We start from the raw sequence: 23,272 nt of genomic DNA, 5'->3' as shown, positions 1-23,272 counted from the left end.
TTACAGCTGCTGCTACCAAGAGTTATGTTTTATTAGTGACTCTTAAGGGTAATGCGTAGCACTGCCAGTAAGGTCTGACTTAGGTTATATCATTTTACACTCCATCTTAGATTTGATCTGCCAGTGATAGCTTTTAAAGATAGTGCTGCAGTGTTTTTAGAGGCAGTTAAAGTGTGTGCCAGGTGGGATGTGTGTCTACGTCTTGTTTTTCATCAGACGAGACATCGGCCTTTTAAAATATTCTCCTACCACCGAGCTTGATATGACAGCTCATCCAAGAACTGTCCAAAAATCCTCCTTCCAACTATCTTGTCATCCATATTCCATCCACACATTGACCCGGCTCTCTCCCTCGCTTTTATCTTCCCTACCCCGTGAACATCCCTGCCCTTCCCTCCCTCCATATCTAACCTCCCACAAGCCACCTACACCTCCGCCGTGCCAATTAACACCGGAGCACAGTCGCATTGCGCTGCCCTTTGACCCCCATCCCTGCCCGCTGGAGCAAGCAGGACCCAAGACCCGCGGCTTCAGTATTAGTTTGTCACAGGACCCTGTCGTGCGGGGTCTGTGATAGATGGGCCCTGGTGAGTGAGTCTGACCCACCGTGCTGCAGCTCTCATGCGGATGGTGCGCGGGAGCATTGATTATGAGGCTACTTGTCACAGGGGTGAATCAGGGCCGAGCTGATGGCGGCAGGCCGAAGACAAAAGAGACCAAGGCTGTGGATGAGGTGCTGTTGGTTAATGTGATGAGATCTGATTTGTGCTCTATCGATCATTGCATCTCGCAAGATTGTTTTCATAAAGCATGATTTGAAAACGTGTAGGGAGCATACAGTGTAACAGTGAGTCACCTCATTATATCACAACGCAGAGGTCTCCATCAGTGAGGCGTGAAATGAAAAATGTAAAATGTACAGAATTGCTACGGTTATAGTCATAATCAGATTTTTTTATCCTAAACAAAATGGAATATAGTGGTGTCTAGCCTAAATTTATGCTCTTAGAAGAAGCCTATTCTGTAAACCTATTGAATTCTACAGATACAATTGATTAAAATGATTGTTCTCAGCCTACAGGTCAAGGTGGTTTGAATAGATATCGGAGTTGTAACAAGTAGGTGAATGATAGAGGGAAGCAAAACCCTTTTAAATAAATGCCCCAGTAATTCACCTTTTTGCCTATAGGAGTTAGTAAAGTAAAACTATTTAAGATAAGAGTTTAACTGCTTTCAACTCATAGACATTTTAAACTTGGATGGGTTTTAAGATGGTTTGCCACAAAAATGTCTAAACTAATTAATTAAGCTTGTTATCACCTCGTGTGCACTGATCGACTGACAGTTGATTGTACTTCATATCCTCACAGCATTAATATATAACTTCCACACTCAGAGGACATATTATGCTCTGTCCACGGAGGACAGCGATCAGCACTCAGTTTAACTGTGTTTTGTTTGAGTTTTGTCTCCAGTGTCTCTTGAAAAACGGGTAATATGATGTAACTTTATTCTTCACATATCTAAAGGTACATGCAGTTGCCCTAAGACATCTCATCACCGGTCAGGAGGGATTTTACTCTTATGATTTGAATAATAACAGACCCTAGTGTCAGAGAACACTCTTAACTAAGAAAAGCAGATGTGAACGAAATTGTGCAAATCAGTGAGGGAACAGCCCGTGTGCGTGGGGGGGGGCCTGACGCAGCAAAATCCACCTGTTTTCCTCCCTCCCCCTCCTCCCCTCCTCTCCTCCGCCTCTTACTCCCGGCCCCTGCTCCCAGCTCAAACTGCGGCAGTCGGCTAATTAAAAAACATGGCTGTCCTTAATTATTCAGCGGCTGGCTAATTGATATTCACAGAGGCGTTCACCTCGCCTAAACGATCCGCTTAATCTGACCACCACGGTCTCACTCCGAGCCGGCTGTCACCCTCAGCTATTGCGCTACTGTACTTACTAATAGACCAGGGGGCCAACGGCTACAAGCAGGGGGAAAGTGAAAGTTTGCTGTTGGTGTTAATGCGGTTTCCCTGGCTACAAATAGCAGCATGTGGGGAGGTATTGTTGTGCTTGTTTGTAGTTTTACTTTGGTATTTTTTTCTTCTTCCTCTTTGTTAAGGGTGGCTGCACAGGAAAATTAGGCGGCGCAAGAGGCTGAATTAAATAAAGTGAGTCAGCCTGAATGAATAACATCATCTTCTGGATTTGCAAAGTTTGAGCATTGCTCTTAAAATAAGGAAAACTTGTTTTTAATGTGTGATTGGCAGTAATTCTGAAGCAACCGAAGTTTATCTTTGTCTTGGAGGAAAGCATCAGGTGTTCCCTTTTTTTCTTTCTCTTTCTCTTCTTCCTAACTTCTCCCATCTTTTCTGAACTTTATGATCATTTCCTCTCATCCGAGCTCCGTGTCCCATCCAACAGCCAGCTCTCCGCTTTTGACACCTCTCTTGATAAATCTCCTTCCATTGTCCACTCCTCTTTGTCTCTTATCTCTCCTTTCCCCCCACTCTCAAGTTCACTTTCATTCCCCCCTCCAGCCCTTATCCCAGAGCTCTCCTCCTCCACCCGCAACCGCCTCTTCATTTGGGGGACAAAAGGTGCATGGGCAGTGGTGAAGTCTGTCCCATTGTTTGGCCTTTAGTATGATTAGATTATCTCTAAAGTCGGCTGAATGGGGTTAATCAGTCGGAAGTAATCCTGACGTAGTGTGAGTCTGGGCCTGTGTGCGCAGTCGGAGAGGTGGGCCAACCTGCTCGCATGGAAATTGAACACATGCACGGTTACACACACACACACACCGACGCACAAAAGTGAGCAAAATCCCTGGGTACACATTTCTGTCACCACCTCTCTTCTTTTAATGACCCCTTTAGTCTCGCCCTCAGCACACATTTATCTCTCCACCCGCTCTCTGTGGGTACAGCTGCTCTGGCTGGTGTGAATGTGTGTGTGTTTGTGTGTGTGTGTGTGATGATGTGTGCCTCTCAGAACAGCGTCTCAGCTGTTGTTTGTGTTTGTATCTTTTGTCTCTCTCTGTCGAGTTAAACTCAGCGGTCACCACCTATCGGCGTAACATTGAATTTGGACACACTTGTGACAGGACACGACCCCCTGCCAGTCCTCTCCTCCATCCCATCACCCCCTCCTCTCTTCCTCTCCAAGTTGAGCCGTTGGTGGGAGGCAGCTTTTTGGCACCTCAGCCAATGTAATCTAGCCCTGTCCAAAACTTTGCCACTCCATCCTTGAAGACCTGATTGCACTCTCGGAATTGATAACATATTTAAAGGTCACACTAGTGCCCGCTTCCGCTCTGCATGTGGCATACTTTAAAGTGTGTACTTCAGCCCACATCCAGCCGGCGCTGTCATTTATCGAGGTTTAAGTCGAATAGATTCTGTCATGAAGTCCATGCAGCGTTCTCTTTTTGTATAACGCCGGCAGCCACAGAGTATCACTTCAGACTCGTGAGGCAGACGGTTGTGTGACCGCGTCAACAAGACCGGCTAATGTTAGGTTGTTCTGAGGGCTGTAGAGACGGCAGCAACTCTGTCATGGTGTGGCATTGTGTGTGTGTCGTTGTGAATGTGATAAGGTGCAGAGGTGTTTTTCCCCGTCTTATCTGGCTCTTTAGATCACACAGTGTGTAGGGGTGTGTGCGCGGTGTTGGTAGGTTTCTGTCTTGTGTGTAGTACGTGAGCTCAGAACATCCCCTTGACTTTGAAACTCCCCCCCCAATCATCCCGTGCGAGGACGGCCCCTCAGTGACTCTGGCCGCTGCTCATCAGTGTGCGTCGAGCGGCGCTGTTGTATTGAGTGGGTTGAGCAGGCGAACACAGATGGTTATCACTGTCAGTAGAGATCGAGCACGGTAATGCAAATTCCTTTTCCCCCTTTAAACGTTTTTTCAAATTCTCTCTCCTACATCCTATAGTGCCCTGTAGAAAGCAATGACTTCAAAGTTCTATCTCCATGCCTTCTATAGTATGGTGGATTGAGTGTGTGCATGTGTGTGTGTGTGTGTATAAGCCAGTGAGTGAGAAGATGGAGAGGATGAAGTGTGCGAGTATTCAAGCAGAACACTGTGGCAGCCAGTCACCCTTAGCCTCTGAATACTAAACCTTTCCAAATGCCACTTTGAAGAAGTTCATGGATGAATCAGTGCCTCTTCACACTTTTTTCTCTCTCTGTCTTCCTGTCTTTCTCCTGTTTTCTCTCAACGCTCCCCTCATTCAGGAGATTGGATTGAAGGTAAGTCTAGAGGCCTTTACCTTCACCGAGAATCTACAGTTCTCTTTCACTGTTTTTTGGCGCGATCGAGTCAAGGATTTCTCTTCCCTTTCAGCTACCTTGACATCTTACATATTTCCTCCCAGCAGGTATTTCAGCGGCTCCATATTTATGTGATCCTTGTTCCAAATGCTTTGTAGAATTATAGATGAGATGACAACTCCGGCTTGTTTCTGAAGATTTACAGGGCTCGACAGCGGGAGCGTTTCACTTGCATTTTTGACTAAAAATAGGAGTGTGAATAAAACGTATAACAAAACTTAGCTCAGGCAGCCAACACCAATGAGGATGAGACAGTCACTGCAAGGGATTGGTGTGATTAGTTGACTCAACTAGTTAACTTTGCTACCCTTGCCAGCGGTCACCAGAAATAATACATTACATTACATATCATTTAGCTGATGCCTTTAACCAAAGGGATTCTTTAAGTCAGTAAAGGTCTTTTTCAACTAAACATTAAAGTGTAATGTAAATAATTTAACAGAAACCAGTTTTAAATTATTGCAAATGATGATTAAAAGTAATTCAACAATTCAAAATATGTGGACTCCATTGTGTCACCGGCCCTCTATGGAAGTGTAAAAGTGTTTGTGGCTTTTCCCCCCGTCTGGCAGCAGATACATCCAGGTCTTATCTGTCCTGTATATCACCCAGAGAGTCAGGCGTACGTCTAGTGAAGGTCATAGTCGAGTGGAGGACAGTGGCGATAGGTACAGGCTAGCTAAATATATATGCCAGACCGTGGTGCACGTTCGCACGGAGGACTGATGTTATCCTCTTGGCTTTATAGTGGTTCGGCCGAAGATTGAGCACAAGGGGACAAAGACGCTCATACAGTGGCTGCCGAGCCATGATCAGTCTCACACGCATGGACACTCCGGAGTATGTTTTTTTTTTTCAAGAGATTGAGCAGAAACGTGCACCACATCTCTATTTTGCGATTCTCTTGTGTGTATTTATATTCTGATTGGTTTTGTTAGAATTGGTAATGCTCCACTGGGCACATAAGTAATGTTATTTTCATTGTCTTCTTTGTATGTGTGTGTATGTGTGTTTAGGCCAAGCAGCTGGAGGCCAGAGAAGCGGATTTGAAGAAGCAGGATGTTTTCTACAGAGAGCAGGTGGCGCGGCTGGAGGAGAGGGTAAGAAGATGTTTGACGCATACACAGTAGCTCTACCGCTCACTGCAGAATGAAGGGATGATGTTTGATTCTTTTGACAATGATGATTTATTTTCAATGCCGTCACATTTAATCAGTATAGCATTGATAAGCCTTCACTTAGTGTAGCTCAAAGAAAAATGGAAAATCACACCTTCATTGATTTTTTTTAGAAACTTGTTTCATTGACTGGGATGGTAAACCATGAAATCTATACCACATGACAGGGTGGTGATCTTAACAATGTTGTGATGCCGGTACGAGCACAGTAAGTAAAATAACTAAACCCTGCTTGGTACACTCATCAAGCATCAGTGCTGCTTTCAACAAGATACATGCAGTCGCCGACACGCAGGGACCAGTGCACCCAGTTCAGCCATCATACCCAGTAGGCTTGCTCCTAATGGGGCTCAGCCCAAACACGGTCACATTTCTTCTTTCTCCTCATCCTGCTGCCCCACTGTTTTTGTTATCATCCCTTTACTTAAGCTCTGCATGCTTTTCCAAGCGTGGTGTATCCCTTTCTCTCTCTCTCTCTCTCTCTCTCTCTCTCTCTCCCTCACTTGTGCCTTTCGGGATTGTCTCTTTTTCCATTCTTCTATCTGAAGGATAATAGGTCAAATCTCATTCATCTCTGCATGCGTCTTCCTGTCCCTGAAAATGGCACTACCCCCGAATCTCATTGTCAAACCAGTGTCCTTCTACAGGGACAAGGGTCAGCCGCCCTGCTTATCCCCCTTCAAGTGGCAGCTCCTTGCTGGTCCCAGTGAGACATGCCTGCGAGGCACGGGGACCTGGGTCAAAGGCCCAGTTAACGTGTGTTAAAAAATGTTGCCCTCACGCTGCTCTCAAATCACAGGCGTGTCTCAGGAAGGATACAATGCCCTGTTTAATGTGCTTGAAATGACACTTTCATGCTGGGAAGGAGTTTTGTCCCCTATGGAGAGGGCAAAAAGTCAAATGCCCTTTACGGTGGGTGAAAGCCAAATGGAAATGTCACACAGTCATGATCAAGACACTGGTGCATTCTTATTCTTAGAGGCACACACGAAAACAACAGTTGCACAACATCCCATCCTCAGTGGGCACTTTGTCCTCTGAAGGACCTCTGTGTTTTTTTTAAACCCAAAAAACCCTCTTGGTGAAGATGTGAGCTGTGGCTCGGACCGTCTGGTCTACAGATGCTTTCCCTGATCAGCATCACCACCGCCTTACTCTATTGTTTTTTCTTTCTGCAAGCAACAGGGCTGGAGTTGGACACACCATGAAAGTTTGTAATGCCCCTTGTTTTTGTTTTTTTTACATGCGTATCGTTAGCTGTTCATTTGCTTGATGCCTCAAACTCAAGCTGTGCACGTCTCCACGGTTGCTGTTGAAAAATAGTTTGTCACTGAAGCCCAGTGAATCTGTTGGAGCCCTCATCCGTCATAGAGCGACGCATTTATTGGCCAGATATGAAGGAGAAAATGGGACGGCCAAGTCCTGCCACAATGACGTAATCACTCTCATAATCTAGCCTCTGATGGCTCTAAATATACGTATACGCTTGTTTTTTATTTTCACTGTAGATTTTGTTAGCTCCCATTTTGCAAAAGACATTCCCCCTTTGAGTCAATCAAGCTTGCAATGTTTCCCTCCATCACTGAGGATGAGTTCTTAAGCCAGTGGGTATTGAGTGGTAGTGGACCTCGGTCAGTAATTGCAAATGCACTGGTCTGTACAACTTGGGCAGCAGAGAGAAGAGGAAGCCATTTACTGACGTCAGAGGGAAATTAGGTATAAATGAATCGATGAATCATTTGCAAAGAAATCATGTCTGTGTCCTTTTGTAGGTTTGTGTTTTGGCAGAATACAGCTGAGATAACATGATGATGGAGACATGCTGCCTTTGTCGCACTTGCACTTCCGCTGATCCAGCTCCACTGTTTGAGCTTCTGTTTCCCTTTCTCAGCTTGTTCCATCTCCGGACTGTGTATCTCCACTGTATTGGAGCAAATGTGAAAGCCGATGGTCCAAGTGATGAGTCCCAACAAACGCAGGCGTTATCGACTCAAGGCTCCGGCCATCCATCAGCCGTGTTGGCCGCTGGTCAATGTTCCTTGGATCAAAGTGTCAACTAATCACCTTCACACCTCAGAGACACAAGAGATTGAGAGAGAGGGGGAGGAAAGAGAGAGATGGAAAAACACCAAGGAAAGAGATACTGAAAGGAGGGTAGAGGCTAAAGGGAAAAAAAGGGAGACTTGGACAGGTGGAGACATATAAAAAGGATTTGACCTGAGAAGGTTTAGAGAAGGAATTCTGATAAAGTGACATTGGTGAGTGAGTAATGAAGGATTAGAGCAAAAAGACTAAAGTAAAAGAAGAAAGAAAGAAGAGCGATAAAAAGACATAATGTCAACTGAATGATAAAGAATAAGAGAGGGTGGTAAAGAAAAGGTAGAGAGAAACGATAGTGAAGAGTAACAAAATAAATGTGAGTACAAAGAATGCACACTGATTTATTTATGCACAAGAATGAAATAATGAAGTTATTACATTTCCAAAGCACTTTATCACCAATCCCTGCACACAACCACATCATTTCATTTTGCAAATGACTCCACGAGATGTATGGCCCCGCGGAGACAAACCACAACAGGCGCGGGGACCACATGTTCGTTTTGTGTGACGGTGTTTGATCCTGTGTGTAATTGAGGATCAATTGTGGGCATATTGCATGTCGCCTATCTGTGTGGAAAGCGGCTTGGGAATCCATAGGAGGCTGCAGTTTGCCGGGACTATGTTAACAACTCTCCTTTTTCTGGCCACAGTTCCCCATTTGGCTCCCAGTCCAGCCTCTGTTCACTCCCCTGTTTGCCTCACCCAGCGGAAACCCGACAACAACATCCCTTTTTGTTTTGTTCTCAGTAATTCCTGTTTGGTTAATTACATTGATACCAGCGGAAGGCGCTCGATACGTAAAGACAGCACAGAGAACAATTTACAAGAAGATACAATTACAACAGACAGAGAAACACAGATGAGCAACAATAGAACTTAAAGTGCTGCAGCCCGAACAATATGGATATTTGGGGACTGATATAAATGTTTCAAACAAATGGCAGTGATTCCTAGATGTTGTTATCAAACCCCAAAGAAAAAGTTATTGAGGCTTAATATTTATATATTTTATAGCTTAACTGTATTATATATAACTGTACATAAAAAGAAAACACAATTACAAGCAATTATATAGAACTTGACAATGCAGAGGAGGCCTGAAAAAATATTATATGGATAATTTAACAGGTTTTTCTATAAATAAAGGCGATGGGTTTCAAGTGGATATTAACAGTATATACAGTCAAGAAATAATTCCAATTTTCAATGGTTTTTGATTCTTAAGAGTGAAAAGTAGATGATTTATTGGTTGAAATCAATCAAACTTAAATATCTTGTGTTCTAAATGCTTAGATGGACAAGACTACTGAAGATGCTACCTTAATATCTGGGAAGTTGACAGGGCCATTTATTTCCCTGTCTTCTGACACTAATGAAACGATACCACAATAATTAACAGATTAATCAATTATGTCAATTTTTTAAAGCTCTGATGACATGTGTGTATTACACAAAAGGAACTGTTCTTGTGTGTGGTTGTCGTGGCACACCATGCTCTGCAGTGTGGGAGTAGAAATGAGTTACGTTCACATAATAAAACTTTTATGAGCGAACATAAAGTAAATACCTAAACGTGTGTAACTTTGGGGAAGAACATGAAGAATGTGTGACACAGAATCTTTTTATACGACATGAGTGATGTGTGTGTATTGGAGGGTGGTGAACAAAGCAGTGGTTCCTCGAACCGGTCCGCACCATAGTAAGAACGATGACATGTCTCTACTTCCTCATGTGGTACAAAAGTGAAGCCAAAATGTCCGAGATACGGTTGCGGCCATCTTTCAAAGAAGTTGCTCTTCTTTTAGATCTTTGTATCAAGCAAATCGATTGGCCATCTCATGATGTCTCAGCCCGTTCTTATAGCACTAAACATCAAAGAACACTTGAACATATTATCTTTGAGAATAATGGACATGACGTTTTTTAAATTTTTGCTTTGGTCCATGTCCCATCAACTAACATGGAGGAGTTTGGGTTTATGTCTTATGCTCCAGCCAGCCACCAAGGGATGATCAAGGCAAATTGGCCTCACTTCAGGGGAGCTGTCGTGTTATCTCATCTTCAAAATCAATGTTGGTCCACACAACACTCAACAAACTCCAACCCTGCTTCCCTGTTTTGGCTGTAAACCTCTAGATTTGTTCTTTGTGTCAGAAGCAGAAGTTTTATTTCGACTGCAGTTTGTACCTTCAGTTTAATATCATCTCCCGTCACTCGCCCTCCCTCTCTCGCCTCAGGTTTCTCCCACACACCACCACAAACAGGCCGAGAAACCAAAAGAGAGAGTGTGAGAGAGAGAGAGAGAAGGGGAGAGAGAGAGAGAATATAAGTCTGATATATATTACACGTCTGTTCCAATCCAACACGGCCATTCATCAGAGGGGCTTCCAGTGACAGGCCATCACCAGGCTCCCAGACAGCTCAGCCTGCTGCCGGTGCTGCTGCCGCTCTTTGGGGCCACCGCTAGCAAATAGCCCCTGAAAACAATATCTATATATTTATTACATTTTCACTCAATACCTGCCCCGCTGTAAAACAATCTCATATTTAACAATCAACTCGCCTATGTTTTCTTTTTCTTTTTTCTCCTGATCACGTCTCATTCCACCCCCCCCCCCCCCTTCCCTTACTACCACATCTGTCTCTCTCTATCTCTCCCTTTTTTTTCCTCCTCCTGCTTTCTTCACTCAAGTGGTGCTTTTTTTTTTTCTTTTTCTCCTCCTCCTCCATGCCTCAATTTCATTTTTTTTCTGACGGGATTTTCTTCTCTTTTTTTCCTGTCTTTCTTTCGCCTTGTATATCGATGAAATTGGATTTTTCTGCTCTCCCATGGAGGACAATCACAGCAGCAATTGCCATCTCATAGCAAAAGTTCCACAGCACTCTGAAAGGAAGAAATACAAGGGGAAGAGCTTTAAAAAAGAAAAAGCAATGGCTTGTATCTCTCGATCTCTGTCCGTGCCTCTGACATGGTATCTTCATCTCTCCCCCTGTCTCGTCTTCTCAGTATCCCTCTCAATCTTTTCCCTCTCCGACTCTATTTGGGGAGACTTGAGGGCATTCTTGCTCCTTGTCGTGTGTTAAAATCATAATGCATAATACTCTTGTTTTGCTGTGTTTGAAGAGATCACAAAGAGAATTTCTCTCTTACACTAAAGTGGTCAGTAGTTTTTGTGTATTTGTTGATTTGGTCACAACGACGTAGCATAGAAATGCTCCACAGGCTAAAATGGTGAATGTCTTCACTTATTAGTCAGAACAAGTTGTTTGCAGGATAAGTGATTAAAAAAAACACATTACAAATGGTCATATTAACGTCAAGAATAGTCCCCACATTTTGGAAAGATCCGTGATTTCCTCTTATTTGCTTTGTTCATTGCTTCATCAATTTGCATGAATTTGACTGCACAACCATTTTTGACTGTTAGCACCCAACAGCCAATGTGCCAGCAGTACAGACGTAGGTGATAGCAAGCTAGCCCGGACCACAAGGCTTACAAGATTGTTTCTTTGCATTAAGCTCAGCGTCTGAGCGATAGCAGCACAAACAAGATACAGATTATAAGGCTGACAAAAGAGCTAATTTTTGAACTTTTAACCCTCCAATATTTGCCTCGAGTTGCTTGTGAGCACGCGGTTAGAGGTGGTCAGCACATTTAGTTACCTTTGGCCTCCAGATATGGTCCTTTTAGGAGTTAAAGTGTTCATGGCAATTACTGACAGTCCTGGCTCTCCTATCTGTGCATCTCCACCCGAGCATGATGTCATGCCCCTCAAGGCAAAAAGCTTGAAGTGCTTACTCAATTCTGCGTCTGCATGATGAACTCAATAACAGTTTACCAGCCTCTTTCCTCCCCTATGAGCAAGTTGCAGTGAGTCACACGGCAGAAGTCTAATTTTCTCTCGCTCCGCAGTACCATGATGTTTGCCATGGTGGGGTTTCTCCCCGTTCCGGCCCTCCTGCTCACCAGCAGATAAGAGAGAGAAGCCATCAGTACGGGGAATTATTTGTTTTATTCTTTAAAAAAAATTGCATCCTATTCTCTAAATTGAGCTGAAGCCTGTGCGCGGATGCAGCTTCTATCTTCTCCATATCGCTGCAGTGCATTAGCAGTAATGACTTAATTTGTCTATGACACCCCCCCCCCCCCGCCAGCATTTTGTTTGGCTCCCAACGAGCTAAAGAGCTAGTGGAAAGCAAATTGAGTAAATGGGATGAAAATAAACAGAAACACAGTTGTAGTCAAGAGATGGTGAATACTTGATTGCACACAGGGATATTCACCGTACCTTGTTTCAGTAGCATCACAGCTGTTTATCCATTGACGAAGAATTACCCTGCACTGATGAAAAACATCTTTCTCCTAGACTTATATCAAGGTTGTATTTTACTACTCTTATTCCTTTTTGGGAAAAAAAATTTGGTCAAGGGATAAAGGTTTTCAACCTTCTTCTCAAGGACAATAAATTCTAAAGGCTAATAAAGGGTCAGGGCTACTCTGAAAATCAGTTGGGCCAACTGCAGGAAATCACAATTTGAGGCCACTCAGTAATTACACAAATTACCCAATTCTCTGCCTAGTGGTGGTCTGTGTGCCGCTGTTTATATCTACACATCTAGCCACCGCGGTAACCGTAGGCGCCTTTGGCAACATGTCCACCCATGCTGTGTGTGTAAGTTGTTTGTTTGTGTGTACGTGTGTTGTAAGTGGCCCTGCAATCATGGTCACACGTGGCCTTTTGTCCTCCCAGGTGGATTAGTGTGTTGATTAGTGCCAGCTCTGCCATTTAGGCAGGTATTATTACCTCATGCTTAGTATTCCAGACAGAGACCTGAACCCATCCAATCCCGTCTCCCTCTTTCTCGTCCAATGCCTCAACCTCGGCACCCAGGAGAAGTCTTATTCTCGCCTCTTTAGTAGCCCCCCGAAATCTCCTTTTAGTCTTTTTTTTCTATCTGTGAATAAGCTTCTCTTTAAATCCCTTTTCTTAGCTCTTGACAGTTTCTTTGTCTGCACTGAAAACCCCTTGATTTGAGGCCAAGAGGGCACTGATAAAGCATGAGCTTACAAGTTAACTCTTCAACTTTGGAAATGCTTTTTCACCGTGTTTTACATACAAACTAATGTCTGCCTGAGGGACGCCTGTTGTGGGCCGGCAGACTATTCAGACCCCCTTTACAATTTATTGTTTTTAACCATGTTTTTCAATGTCCATATCTTCCAAGAACAACAAAGCAATAATTCTGGCAGTCGCATACACCCCTCTCTGCAAATCAAATTCATGCCTGAGCATACAAGGAAATGTAGGTTTCTTGGATTTCATGATCTAATTTTTACTCATGGGACACGAGACGTTACATAGACATCAATCATTTCCACTCAATTAAATTTGACACTTGGACTGAAGGCATCTCGTGAGTGATAAAACAACAGAAGGATACAAAGTGTTTCTGTAGAAGAGGTGTAGCAAGAGCCCAGGGCACGTTCGCTAAATCGCTCTTTTTTCCGGTCAAACAGATATCACATATTTCTGATGTTTATACTATTTAGAAATATATCTGTGTATTATCATAAAGAACAGTTTCCATGTTGATAATAAAGTACAGTATTTTCGAATGACCTTCGTGACTGCAGAGTGTGACAAATTAAGGGATTCTAAATCCTACCTTGTGTAGAAGCGTCCATTCAAATGAAGCACACTCAAATCCGTCTCAGACCTTTTGTCAGCATTGTCATGTCCCATCTTCTTTTAGCCCTACAACACATAACTATTGATCTTTTCAGCAGTGCAGTTCATTCCTATTGATCTTCTCTGAACTATGATAAATGTCTTCCCTGCGAGGAGGTTAAGTCGGGGCAGATGGGACCAAGAAGCTTACATTCATCCCATTTCTACTGTAGATATATCATTCATGCAAAATAATATATATCAATAATATCATGCATTGCGTTACGCAGTGCTGAGTTGATTGTGTCGCCCAACAACCCCACAGGCAACGGCACAAAACTTCTAATTTGACTGATTTCATAGAACGTCAAATAATTATTTTTATCCATATCTTCTTTATCGGGAGACGTTGCCAGCGATTTACATTCTGCTCGTTTTGTCCCCGGATCAAACCTCACACGACTCAATCAAGCTATCCATCACTCTTTACAACCTCTCACCGTATGATCATAAATGTGCATAGCAGCCACAGAGGGCTGCCAAACAGATCTTCCCGGAGTAGTATAAATGGCATAAGAGCTGGGTTATACGGCTGTGTTTGAGGAGGTAATTCAGGCTGAGTGGTCCTGCTATGGCTTCATTTACTATGGGTCACCTGGGGATTATGACCGCTGCTCTGTGTGCTGTTGACTAGTCACACTCTGACCCTACAGGATTACTGCCCGTTATTACAGCAGTCATTTTTGTGAAGGGATAAGCACAAATGCACATGCACACACACACACACGCAAACACACACGCACACACACAACACAACACAAATGCCAATAATTCACACCCTTACACCAAGAGAAAAACATGTAGTGTGTGCACACACGCTCAAAATGACATGGAAAGGGAAGAAATCTTCCAACCTACATACTCCTCCATGTTATTGACCGTAAATCTAACTGGTAATAGACCTCTGGCCTTAATATCCCTGTCAATCACATTTTTAATGAAGTTTAAGTGATGTTAGATAAGGAAGGGCTGTCTCAGCCTGGCTGCTTTTTTAGAAAGGACTAAAACAAAGACTGTAAATATAGATGAACGACGCACCCCCCCCCTCTTCGTCCTACTATCCAGAAGCTCAGATATCCCTGATTCGAATTCTGGTATCTTGCACATTTGGAACCAGAGTCTGCAGAATTGTGATCAGGGAATGATGTTACAAGAGCAACCTAGAATGTCGAAACCATCTTTGAGAAAAACATTTTTAATGTGTACTTGCCCTGGTTAGTTTGGTTCATGTCCCTTCTATTAACATGAACAACTGGATGTTTGACCAATACTGAAGTGAGCCATCAGGTGGCGATCGAGACGCTGTGGCTTCACATTTTAGGAGTTAAACTGTTAAAGTGTCCTTCTCCTGAAACCTTTTCTTTTGGTCTTAATAGCTTCAAACTGAGATGATGAACACTTAAGAGATACAATCACATTTCCATGTATTTCTCTCACTCACAAGTTTCTCTGTCTTTTTGTCTCTCTCTGCAGAGCGCTCAGTTCTACAAGGTCACCACCGAGAACTACCACAAAGCTGCCGACCAAGTGAACGCCAAGTTCAAGTAAGTTCAAGTGATCCAAGGTAGATGAAGACTTTAGATCAATCTGACTTTTGATATTCTGTCCTTATGTTAAGTTTTTCTTATTTATACAGAAATCCTAATGTCACACACATCAGGTTTGTGATCTCAGGAGGCTTCATGTGCATCGCTTCACGGAGAAAGATAAAGTTAAAAGCTCTATTTACACAAAAGATTAGAAATCCATGTGGACTGACCGCTGGGTCCACTATTGAATTATGTCAGCCACATTCTAACCTACGCCTTTCAATCAGAACCACATTAGCCCGGCCCATTAGCTGATGTTGAGGATGCTGATAAGCCAGATTGCATGATATAATAACAGGGCTTTTCTCGTGCTCTTTTATTATTTCACTCTTACAGGAGTGTCTTCTATTGTGTAAATCTTTATCTTCAACCAGACCTTGGATTATTAAATCAATTGTAGCAGTTACATCATGGTCTTTCCATATCAAGACACTAAAGATTACCTCTGTGCTGCAGAAACAAGTTCTACACCAGCTTTTCCTCTTATGATTTAAATTGCAAGTTCTACCAATCGTGCCGCCACCCCATAAAAACAAAGAATTAAACATCCGAGTGGTCACTGATGTAGCACACATCCGACACATATATGTAACTCAAGAAGGTGCAGAATCCCTCCCCATCCGTGTTCCATCTGTCTTCTTAATAAGAGGCCATTAGGCTCCATAGTAATGTAGGGAAAGTGGATGAGGAGCCTGCAGGAGGTGGGGCAAGAATGGGCCCTGGCTCTGAGCTCTCCTCCAGGGAGGCTAGGCTAATTGTGTTAGCTTGTCATTAGCCAGCGCTAACACTGGGATCATTGTCTCCCTCAGAAATGCTGGAAAGTGATTAGCCCAGTCCACCGGGGGTTGAGCTCGAGACTGGTGGAAGCCGGAGCTGAGACTTTTCCAAATCGAATTAAAGAAGAAAAAAAACAACATGGAATAACATTAGTGCCAAATGACGGCGCTAACTGAGAGCAAATGTTGGGCTAACGCGCGGGCAGTCATGTGACACTGGCCTTTGCGCGGAGAGCAGCGATTGGTGGATTGGATTATGGTGTGCATTAGCGGGCTTGTGACTGCAGCTATCCGTGCATGTGTGTGAGCGTGCACTAATGAAATGGCGGGAAGGTCTGGTCTTACAAGACAGGAGCAGGGATGCATTGTGGGGATCGGAGCAGGAGGTTAATTGGATTTAACAGGGTGTGTTGGACCCGTCTTTGTTTACGTGTGCGAGTTCATGCGCCACGGTGTATGTTTGCATGCACTCATATCTTCAACATAATAATGTGAACCCTTCCTCAAAGCCCGTTCTCGTGACAGATACCCTACAGAGATAAGATGCTATCTGTGGCCTCTGTTGAATAAAGGGAGGAAATATTTTTTGTCTCACACTGGCTTTTGATTTCCTCAAAGCTGGAAAATGTCCCCCAGAGATGAAAAAAAAAAAAAAAGAAGATAGAATGCAAAGGCGAGGTCTTATCCACACTTGATAGAATTAACATTTGATATGTTAATGTGAAAATGTTATAAAGTGCGGGAGATGACATCTTTCTTATTAGAATGTCTTCATTTCCCCGCTGTGGCTCGTGTCGGCGCAGCTGTAATGAAAGCCATAGCACTCTAGGGATTGATCAGTGTTAGGGCTGATATGAACGTATGGTTTATCAGAGTAAAGCAGAGGATGTGTGGGACCACATCTGTAGGGGATCATAACTTCTGTAGACATGTTTTTTGGGCGACTTTTAGAAAAAGGCACAGGGTGTGCTGCAGCTTTTCTTATACTTGTTCTCTGAGTTGATGCTCTGAAATAGTCAACATGGGAAATAATTGCTTCGGTTTGAAACAAATATTAGTCTAGTATTGGGGATTGGATTCCACTGAAATGAGAAAATCACTCCCGTATTGCTCTTTTGGACAACTTGAAGATCTCTGGTGCCCGTAATAGTCCTGCCTTTGTGTGTTAATTTGGTTTCTTTGTGGTGTGTGATATACACAGGTTATCCACATAGTGTACAAATAGGTTTCAGCACGAGTGGTACAGTGCTGTCATTTTGTTTAGCGATGTTGAAAGAAATATATTAAAGTGCGAGAGGCAGGGACTCGAGGGAGAGAAGGTGTGCGTGTGTCTTTGTGCAGCCCGTGTTTTGGTGTATGTGTGTAGTTTTTCTTTTCCTTTTTTCTTTGCGTAGGTGTGCTGTACAGCTGTTCGCCGCCGTTCTCCGTATTCCCACCTGAGTTTTCTGAGGATGATGGAACTCACCCGGCCTGAACACCACTGCATCACTCTGACCTCATTACATCCACACACACACACACACACACATTACATTCTGTCACACTTTTACAAGGCTAAAATTCTCTACTCAAAGCCAGTGCAGTATAAATACAAGAAAGAATTTCTGTGATATCATGGTTCAAAAACTTTCCCCCACAAAAATGCAGTGACTGGAACAATGTTGTCTGAAGCACATACTGGTAAAACTGTAAATAGGCCCCTCTGGCGTCTGAAATGGTTGCTATGAATCATAAACTCCAGGCTATCAGCCTGCTTTCAAAGACCGAGACAAAAGACGTTTGCGGTAAATATACACAACATGTATTAGATAAAGTAACAACACGGTAAGTCCGACACAGGCATGCACAAATAAGACCGAAGCTTTTATCACTTACCCTGTGACACTGGGTGCAGATAAGAGTTCTCAGATGTGTGTGCGTGTGCAGAAAGAGGCTCTCTCTCCCTCTGCAGCTGATTTATATGCTGCCACATTCGCCACTAGTGTTTATCCAGGTCTGATGCATCACACTGTCCAGCTCTGAATGTGTGACCTTTACTGCACCGCATGTATGTGTGCATACATATGCGTGTGAGTGTTTTTGTACGTGGAGATGAATGCATTTGAGTGTGCTGACGTATCAGCATGTGTATGTGGATATCTGCATTGGAGAGTGAGTGTGTGTGGGTGTGTGTGTTTTATGTCTCGACAGGCTGAGTTTGACCAAGTGGGGCTTTAGTTTGAGATGCGAGCTGACAGGCATGAAGGGAAATGATAGATGTGAGATTATGCGAAAAGAGACGGAATGGGGAATGAAAGAAGAACGGAGGCGTGGCGCTAAGCTCTCCTGTCACCGCCAACCTTACTGAGTTTTTGTTTGGGGGGGGGGGGGGGGGGGGGTTCCTGTCGAAGACGGTCACTCCGGGGTTTGTCCGGGGTCCCTGCAGAATTGAGCTGAAACCAGGTGACACATATCTGCGAATGTGTCACTCTTAAAAGACTAAAGGATTGAGAACATAATCTCGTGACAACTTCAGAAAACTTGGTGACATTTGTCATTGAATCAGAAAAAAGTGTATTTCTCCAACTTTTTCATGATGATTGACGTATATGCGTGTGTCAAAGTCAAGCATTTTTCATCCCCCCCCCATACGGTCATCTATAGAGAATCATTTTCATTTCTGCTTGTCACTCTCCTCCTCTCCCTCAGGCTATACACTCACTCCCTTTGTCTGTTTATTTATCACTTTTAAATAAATCTTTTTTTTTCTCTAATGTTATCCAGTTGACAATAACAGCAGCACCTGTCTTCGCTTTGTTTCTCCACACACACATACGAGCTTACGTAAAAGGTGGAATGAGGAGGCGTGGAGCAGAACTTGTTGAATGTAAATGGCTCATTGTTTGTCTAGTTTGTCTTGTTTGTGCGGCGGTGAAAAGACCACACCTGACAGTCTGTCGTCTCCTCCATACGATGTGGGAGAGAGCGGAGCCCACTCATCCCTCCTTCAGCCTTTCAGAACCGTAAACATCTCTCAGGGATAAACAACTCCCAACAACCCTGCTTTATTTTTAATGATATATCCAAATTGCACAGTACTACCAGAAAAACGTCAGTAATGCAAGTGCTGCATATAAAAGTTTTCGGCGCCCGCATTTCCTTTTTATTTGACATTGCCAAATGATTTGCGATGCTTTATCATAATTAGAGTAAACAGAACCTGGCCAGTTTGAGATCCACCCTGCTGCTCCGACATGTAAATGAGGTCTAGAGTCAGGTAGAGGCTCTTCCTTTTTTCCGGCAATGCTCCTTGTTTGTTTAAGTGAACAAAACCGATGAAGATGTCCCAAAATTAACTATGAAATGATTTATCAAGGTTTAATTCGACCAAGCAGCACTTTTAATTACCCAAAATAGCAGTGATTAAATTGGCAGGCAGGTTGTTGCAGAGCACTGGGTGTGGGTGGTTTTTACTTGGTGATGCAGGACGGGCTGAGCGGCGTTTTGAACCCCCCCCCCCCCCAGTCAGGTGAGGGTGAACCACAATTCCGTAGCTATGGCAACCCAGGGCACAGGGACAAGATGGTGGTCAGCAGAGGAGCGAGAAGTCAATAACGGCTTTAAAAGCTCCTCTTTCGGCCTTAAGAGCTCCGCCGGGCTGCCAGTAAAAAGCGCACACGATTCAAGCGACCTGCGTGGGCGGACACACTGACACGCATCACATACACACACCTTTTAGTCGCAGACTGGAAACCCACTTACAGCTTTTATTGCTTTTCTGTCCTGTTTGGGAGGTTTTTTTTTTCTCTCTTCCATATAGTGAATAATGCAGCGACATGATTGAAAGAACAGAAACTACCTGACAGGTGGCACTTTGTGGATACGCAGAGGAAATGTGGGGCATGTTTACCAATCGCGATGCGCCGCCGCCTCGTAATTTCAAGGTCTCTGAATCACCGGGCCGGTGAATGTGTTTCAGGTGCACGTTTCAAAACACAGCAAAGTGCAAAAAGTCTCAGGCTGAGAAGTGGTCTCAGGTTTTCCCTTTTCACTTTTGTGAAATCTATCAAACGTGTCGTCTAAAGAGACCAAACACCGGTCCCCTTATTAGAGCGTGTACAAAGAGAGGTAAGAAAGGAACAATGCACCGTTTCCTTTTCCCTCTTTAACTCACTCATTTATCTTTCTCTCCCTCGCCGCTCACTTAGGAACCCTGTTTTCTGTCTTAATTTAAATCTCTCTCCCTCACTCCCTCTTTGTTATTGTCTGCCTCTCCCTCGCTCACTCATACACTCCCTCCATTCTTCTATCCATCACTCCGCTTCTTGATTTTCCGTCTATGTCCATCCATCCATCCCTCCCTCCTGGCCCACTCTCTCTCTCTCTCGCTCTCTCTCTTTCTCCCTCTCACTGTCACTTTACCTCTCCCAGTCAACCTCTTATCCATGCTGATGGATTTCAATGCGGGGGGTCGTTCAGCTGTGCTTTTTAAAAAGCTGTGTTAGCGAAACGCACGTCATTTTTCTCCCTAACTGGATCATTTGTATTTATTTACCCCCCTCGGTACTGACGCCTGCCTTAACTAGAGAGAACATGAGGGCTTTTTAAGGGGGATCCGGCACCCGCCCCCTTAACCCTATTAACCCCTAAGTGGACCCAAATGATGATAAATAGACAACGTGGTGATTTGGAACTCAATATGGTGGCAGAGTAAAGTAATCCATACCCTGGATGGAGTCGCAGTATGTGTCGCCTGTGTTTAAACAGATGGGTTAGAGATGAGGTTAGAGGATTTCGAGTAAGACGTGTGAAACCCGACTAAAACGGAGCACAAAATGTCTCCCGCTTGTTTGTGTTCAAGTGCTTTTTAATCATGATAGAATAATAACAGCATTAGTTGTCATGTGGAAACAGAACAGATGGCCTCATCTAGCGCAGGTAGACACACACAAAAACTAAAATCCCCAGAATCAAGTAGAACAACAATGGCAGCTCTATACCGGTTTCGCTCAGTTTGCGGCACACAAAAACAAAAATGCCTGTCGGGTTTGGATCAGGATCGGTTAGTTTTCTCTAGGGGTCAAACGGGGTCAGACATTCTTAGCCACCGCGATCTAATTCGGGGCCAAAACAAAGATGTGTAATCAGCACAAGAGCCGAGAGGATATAGTCCAATAGAGTGGACGCTAGAGCAGACAACGCCTTCTTGGCGCCTTCGTCCAGTGTGTCTGTGTTTGTCCCCTTCCTTGTATATGCTCCTTTTTGCTTTCCGTATTTAAAGATGCATCTCAAACAATGACAGATGAACGTACATGTTTCCAGATGTGTCTCACACTTTGTTCAGCTATCGAAGCATGTCCTATCCTCAACCGAGATCTATGACCGTCATTTTACCGCAGAGCTCTGCTCCGTTACAGCTCATGGTAGTCATGATCAATTTAAGTTGCTTTTGAGAAATGACTCGATACCCTTCCGTCTATTGGCATAACTCATGCACGCCGCATGGAAATCCAGGCATCAGTCTCAATTCATCCCCTCGCAGTCAATATGTCCTTTGAAGAATGACGCCGGAGCCATAAACCCATCGGAATGTGTCCCCCTGCATGGAAATGTGCTGACTTGTGCCGCGGGAGGCTTGAAAGAGGGGGATTGTATTAAATGATATAGGGACACCTTGAGGAGGGAGGTGGACAGTGAGAGCGAGTGAGCAGGTAATCTGTTCTACTTTATTGCATGTTAAATGGGACACGTTCACCCTCTCACATCCGTCCTGCCCCTCCTCTCAACCATGTTGTCGGTCCTCTCCTGGAGGGAAACTTTACAAAGGAAGTGAGAGGAGAGCTTTAAGAGTTTCCTCTGCCTCTCACCTCTCCTCTCCTCTCCAACTCTCCCTCCCCGCAGACACCCCTCTTCCTCTTTTCTCTTCCATCTTGTGCCGTGCTCTGGCTTGCAAACATCCACCGGCGGTCTCTGGCTCACCGTCTCTAATAAAGCAAACCCCCCCCTCCTCCTCCTCCTCCTCCCTCATCTGTCCGCTCTTCTTTACCCCTGTCTGCTTTATGATTCATGACGCAGAGCTGAGGAAGTGTAATGTTGGTATCTGAAGCAACCGCCTCCCTTTCAATCCTCCCTCAATCAGTGGATCCAGGCAATAGGGACGAGTGTGTGTATGTGTGTGTTTGTGTGTGTTGGGGGTTGGGTTGGATACGGTGATGTTATAGCAACCTTTACTGCTACTAATGACTCAAGGCGAGACCCTATATGACTGTTTAGATTTACTGTCTCTGGGGTACGCAGGGTGCATCACACACACACACACACACACATACACGTACACACACACAGAGTGCAAATAATACTGTCTCTGTTTAGATGTCTCTGTTTGTTTCAGTTCCCTCCTCCTACATGGAGGTTTATTAAAAATCCCATGAACCACTGGGGATAGAGGGAGGGAATCATAGCGGAATTGTTTGGGGATATTTTAGGGCGATGTCTGCTTCTATAACCTGAATATAGGTTATCAGAACGTGTTAGTTATAATTATAAAAGAGAAGGTGTATATTTATACCATCATGGGGTCACGGGATGAATCAGCAGTAAAGACAAATCGAAATCTCTACTTTTGTGTTGTAAAATCTCCAGTTTCACACTAGAACCTGACCGATTTATCAAAATGTATAAATAATTGATCGATATGAGCCACTCGCAGATAAATTGGCTTCAGCATTTATGTTTGACGATTCAAATCAATCAGAAAACCCATTTTACAGAATCTATAACGCATTAAAGAATTGCATTCATGGTTAAATCTAAAAATTATATTTGGTCGTATTTGTTTTTACTTTCATTCATAGTTATTACTAAGTAGTAGTCATTGATATATTTTTTTTATATAGTATTGTATAAATTTGATAAAATTGGAAACAATAAATTCCGGAAATTGATATGGAAAATAACAGATATATATAGTTTTACATCCTGTAGCCTCTTAACCTTTTTTTTTTTTCATTAAGCTTCTGAGAAAGACAAAACTTTAATTTCTACAGTCGTACTGAACCTTGTTTTAAATTTCCCCTGCCCTCCTCCATCCCTTTATTTGATTTCCTGTACATCATTTAAACCCAGTAAAGAAAAACATAACTCCTGCTTTGGGAATGGGGAACAGAAGCTCTGTTTACGGATGCCTCTCTCCTCAGGTTACATGGGAACTGGATGATTCATGGTTGTTTTCAACTATATCTGTAATTATACCCAAGGATTCCCACAGTGCAAGGATTCACTGTGCTTTTACTTAGGAGCATTTAAGTGTTTGAACTATTCAAACTATTTTAACAAGAGTTCATCAGGAACAACCTAACGTTTGTCTCGTTTCATGAGTGGTTTGATTCTTTATCAGAAGGCATTGATAAGCTCAACAAACAGAAAAAGACTCATATCACTTTGCTCTGATATATAGAATCTCACAACCTTTTATTGCTCAGTCAATATAAATCCTTTTCTCTCATTCATGAAAAGACAGTTGTATCCGTCCTATCTGCGTCTGCTCGCCCTGCTGCATAGAGCTGCAGTCGTGTGCCTCTGCAGTAA

The 23,272-nt window shown here is 43.6% G+C and overlaps 1 protein-coding gene across 6 annotated transcripts in view; it reads left to right on the top strand.

Annotated features, from left to right (window-relative positions):
- The window catches only part of chchd3a (coiled-coil-helix-coiled-coil-helix domain containing 3a), a 68,050-nt gene that overhangs the window by 31,384 nt on the left and 13,394 nt on the right, over nt 1–23,272 (top strand). For 4 of the 6 annotated variants that reach the window (XM_062382795.1, XM_062382794.1, XM_062382796.1 and 1 more), the window contains 3 exons: nt 4,235–4,249; nt 5,347–5,430; nt 14,815–14,885. In XM_062382795.1, the coding sequence (XP_062238779.1) occupies nt 4,235–4,249; nt 5,347–5,430; nt 14,815–14,885 (170 nt within the window). The remainder of the gene's footprint in view (nt 1–4,234; nt 4,250–5,346; nt 5,431–14,814; nt 14,886–23,272) is intronic. The other 2 variants (XM_062382797.1, XM_062382793.1) reach the window with 1 other exon arrangement.

Source organism: Platichthys flesus, chromosome 23 (genome assembly GCF_949316205.1).
Source record: "Platichthys flesus chromosome 23, fPlaFle2.1, whole genome shotgun sequence".
Lineage (NCBI taxonomy): Eukaryota > Metazoa > Chordata > Actinopteri > Pleuronectiformes > Pleuronectidae > Platichthys > Platichthys flesus.
The sequence above is the reverse complement of the archived record's forward strand: the minus strand, read 5'-3'. Positions and strand labels throughout refer to the sequence as shown.